At 38.2% G+C, this 4,024-nt stretch overlaps 1 protein-coding gene across 1 annotated transcript; it reads left to right on the top strand.

Annotated features, from left to right (window-relative positions):
• Positions 1 to 259: 259 nt before the first annotated feature.
• On the top strand, positions 260 to 2,864 carry LOC141804381 (DET1- and DDB1-associated protein 1-like). The gene is made up of 5 exons (XM_074688769.1): positions 260 to 601; positions 867 to 947; positions 1,076 to 1,127; positions 1,263 to 1,324; positions 1,416 to 2,864. Exons 1-5 carry the CDS (start codon positions 593 to 595, stop codon positions 1,518 to 1,520), a joined length of 309 nt encoding a protein of 102 aa, XP_074544870.1. The 5' UTR covers positions 260 to 592; the 3' UTR covers positions 1,521 to 2,864.
• Positions 2,865 to 4,024: the final 1,160 nt, after the last annotated feature.

Raw genomic sequence — 4,024 nt, 5'->3', positions numbered from 1 at the left:
TAAGGCAGGAAAAATAGGCCAAGAATTAGACTAACTATAACTGATACTAACACAGCTGTTATGTTTACACTAATGACCATAGGTTTAGTCGTCGCGTTCATGGGTATTCACAACCTATGTGTTGTTTTCATACCGAAGCCCGCTCGTATTAGGAGTTGTGCATTTGTGTTACATAACCATCTTGAGCCAATCAGGACGTTGTTATTTTTGAGTGTCGTCACAGAACTACCACCGTTCAACCAATCAGATATGCGGAATCTTAGAAGGTGACCGCCCCTAGACAAATGATCAACAAAGATGGAGTTGGGAAGTAAGTAGCAAGTTAGCTTACGGAGAGCGTTCAATTTCGATATTTGTGACATAGCCGGGATCTGAAAGCGATATTACAACTGATTTCAATCAGCACGATGTCATAAAACTGAGCTCGTACGCCGTGTATGGTTTACAGCAGTCTTAAGAAGCTGTCGAAAGGACAAACAACCCGGTATCTTGGCTACGACAAGGCTTAGGTAGAAGCTAGCTACAAGAGTAGCATCTGCTCGTTTTCTCTCCTAACGTGCTTCAACAGACGAAGAGCGTGACTCTGAGAAACATGGAGAAGGTACGTTTACAAGTCGCTCCAGTGGTTTGTGTATTCTTTGTGGATTGCTGGTTTAAACGAGTTTGTTCGACAGACATGTTACTGGAGTGTGGTCAAAAGTACGTGATATGAAACAGTCACATAATGCTCTGCTGCAACGTTATCAAATGAAACGTAAACAGAAGAAGCTGCTACCCACAATCATGTTATCGCTGTAGTTGTATGATACGACCTCGGGCTATGATTTCGTTTTTACAGTGTGTGTCTTTTCTTTTGTGCTGTTCAGGGAGAATTTCTGAAGGGACTACCAGTCTACAACAAAAACAACTTCAGCAGATTCCATGCAGACTCTGTTTGTAAAGCATCAGTAAGTCCTCTTGTTGGTTCTCCTAGTGAAGACAAAATGTGAAGTCAAAGTGTGAATCGTGTCAAAAAGATGCTTTTTTTTGACTGAATTCAACAAAAAGACTAACATTGGTTTTGGTTTTGCCTCAGAACCGCAGACCATCAGTGTATCTTCCTACGAGGGAATATCCATCAGAGCAGAGTAAGTGTTGCATCAACATTGTTGACAATGTGGAACTTTGTAGTTAACCTCCTATTAAGATTGTATAGATTTAAGTTCATTGTCTCAACTCATCTCTCTCATGACATGATCATTCTTTGTGTTTCACCTCCACAGTCATAGTCACAGAGAAGACAAACATCCTTCTACGGTATCTTCATCAACAATGGGACAAAAAGGTGAGGATTTCAGAGACCTTTTGTAATGTAGAAGAGAGCTGGTGATGATTGAATCATTCGTGATGGTGTATGTATTTCTTTTTTTCACCAGAATGCTGCAAAAAAGCGAGAGCAGGAACAAACAGAGGAGGAGAATACAGCACCACCAAGGAAAATTGCCAGAACAGACTATCGGGAGCTGAATGAGGATTCGTAATGGTCTGTGCTGTTAATGCACACCCAGCAGAGACAGAAATGTTAAAAGAAATTGCATACACATGCGGAGGGGTTGCAAGCCTGGAACACACAAGGAGAAACACATTTCAGATCCCAGCTGACATGACATTTATCCAGATAAAAGAAAACCTGGTCAAATGTTTGCATTCACCTCAGAATTTCTCATAAACCAAAAAAAGTTTTCCTTCACTTTGTCTCAAACTGTCACTGGTATTTTCTTTACTCCTGCAACACCTCTGCCTCAGGTTTTAATCTTTCTATATACATGACAGGCATCTACCTCTTTTTTTCCTTTACCCCTTTCTTACTCATTCACGTCAGCTAACAAAGGTTTCTTTGAAATATGCAACAAGTAAATTCTCTGCTGCTTTGTTAAGATTTACAGCTGTCGTTATTCATGTCATCGTTGAGATATGCATGTTTTACGTCAAGTCTGTGTACGTGATAAGGTGACATGCCATCCTTACTCCATAAGGATTTTTTCTGTTTTTGACGATGTAAAGACAGTGACTCTTAAATATTTCAGTTCTTCAGTATTTCATGTTTTTGCTGTGGAAACAAAGCTGTTAGGTTATGTTGTTGAAATGTGATAATCAGCCAGTTTGGCTCATGGCGAAAAAATATATGTTTGTTTTTATTGCCTTAACAAAAAAAAAAAAGGTTTTAACGTGTCTCAGTTTGGTCCCTTGTGTTTACGTTGTCGATGAAGCAGTGAACACTGTGAGGCTAAATAGTTGTTGGCATGTCCTTAAATTAGAACATATCCAAGCTAGTGTGGTTAACAAGAGAATGCAGGGTCTGCACCTACATGTTTATTTTAAGTTTGTGACTTAAGTACACATAGTAATCCAACCACCTGTGCTTGTAAATTAATAATAACAGGCTTGGTTTTATGGATAGGGAGATGACTACAGGCATTCAGCTATTTTCAGATGGTGTTGGCTGATTTATGTGTCTAAGCAGCAGGGTTTACTTAACAGTGTGTTCAAAGGTAAATTCCAATGTGACAGGGGTTTTTTTGTATTTGTTTTGTACAATGTTTAAATTATGACCATTCTGATCCTTTGTCAGGTAGCAAAACAAACAATACTTTTTTTCCCCCATAAGCCATTTTATTTTGTCCTTTTGTTCATCAGGCCAGTTTAATATGAGTATTAATGTACATTGTTTCCAATCATCATAAGTTATTGTTTAAAAGTAACAAAGTCATGCTCAGTTTGGCATTTTCTGTAGAATTAGTAAAAACAGTTAACTTAAAATAGCAAACATGTAGAGTTTTGTTCTCGGTTCTTCATACTTTTATCATCGGGTTTGTATTCCATTGTGTGAGATTTGTTTACTTAACACTTTGATTTGAGTTAACTGTATAAACGTATTAATGTTGATTTCTTAAGTTCTTGTATAGATTGCACTGTGACATACAGTAAAGGCTGTAATTCACTAACAGCAACACAGTTTCAAGTGTTATCATTGATTTAAAAAAGCAGAGTAAAATGAGCCATTCTTTCATTTATGCTGTCCTCTCGACAAGGGAAAGTTTCTTCTTTTATTTCAGGATTTTTCTTGTCAGTGGAAATGCATCTATGACAAAAGGCAAGGAAAATATGACCTCTCAAAAAAGGTTCTCTTTTGGCTCAACTTTACCAGGGGGTACATTGACCAATTTATCTTTTCCAGTGTAAATCTGAGCATCATCTTAATTAATTTTAAGGGAAACTTTAGGTTAGAATTAATGTAGCAATGCAAATGATAAAAACAAAACCAGTTCTGAAATTGACTCAAATGTGAGGAACATCATTTCAGTGTACTTTTGATTCTGTCTGATTTTCATACTTTACTAACTTCTCCGCTAAGAGTCACATCCACTTTCATCCAAAGTGGATATGTGTTAAAAAAGACTCAAAAAGTTTTTATGCAATGAATATTTGATATAGTACTTCTTACAGTTACTTTCCATTTGAGGCCTGATCGCTGGATGAATTTAAGGTCCTTTCAAAGTCCTCTCCAGTTTCTTTCTGCTCATACCTCTGGCTGAGATTTCTGAAATCATGTCATGCTTTGATGAGAACCTTGATGAGGAGATTTCTAGAGCTTGCCAACACTTCCTGTTCCCAGAAGACCTGGAGACTAAATAACACCAAAGGAGACCAAACATCTGAAGCAGAGTCAACCTCCAGACTTTCCTAAATATCTTGGGCGACCTCCATATGGTCCTCTTCATCCTCCATCAGCACAGAGCCTGAGGTCGACCAGTTTCTGGAGGACAAGTCAGATTCAGGGATCATTACTCGTTATCCAAACCCAGTTGTTGCTAGTTTGACAACTCAATAGCATTCTTGTTTGCATAATCATCCTTTCACTACAAATCCTTTCTCACATTATTTATGTACAAGCCCTTTTTCTACACAACCCATGTTCCACCACCCAATCACACCATTGCACATGTAACAAAAAGAAGCCACCGCCTTATCTCTTGATGGATGT

This window comes from Halichoeres trimaculatus, unplaced genomic scaffold, assembly GCF_033239565.1.
Source record: "Halichoeres trimaculatus isolate MK-OKI-2021-1 unplaced genomic scaffold, fHalTri1.1 fHalTri1_scaffold_15, whole genome shotgun sequence".
In the NCBI taxonomy this organism is placed as follows: Eukaryota; Metazoa; Chordata; class Actinopteri; order Labriformes; family Labridae; genus Halichoeres; species Halichoeres trimaculatus.
This window is presented reverse-complemented; position numbering and strand designations above follow the sequence as displayed.

Bases quoted from the DNA above. Each gene is read 5' to 3' on its own strand.
- LOC141804381 (XM_074688769.1), top strand. The intron at 948-1,075 runs GTAAGTCCTCTT...GTTTTGCCTCAG, and splicing joins ACTCTGTTTGTAAAGCATCA to AACCGCAGACCATCAGTGTA. The intron at 1,325-1,415 runs GTGAGGATTTCA...TTTTTTCACCAG, and splicing joins ATCAACAATGGGACAAAAAG to AATGCTGCAAAAAAGCGAGA.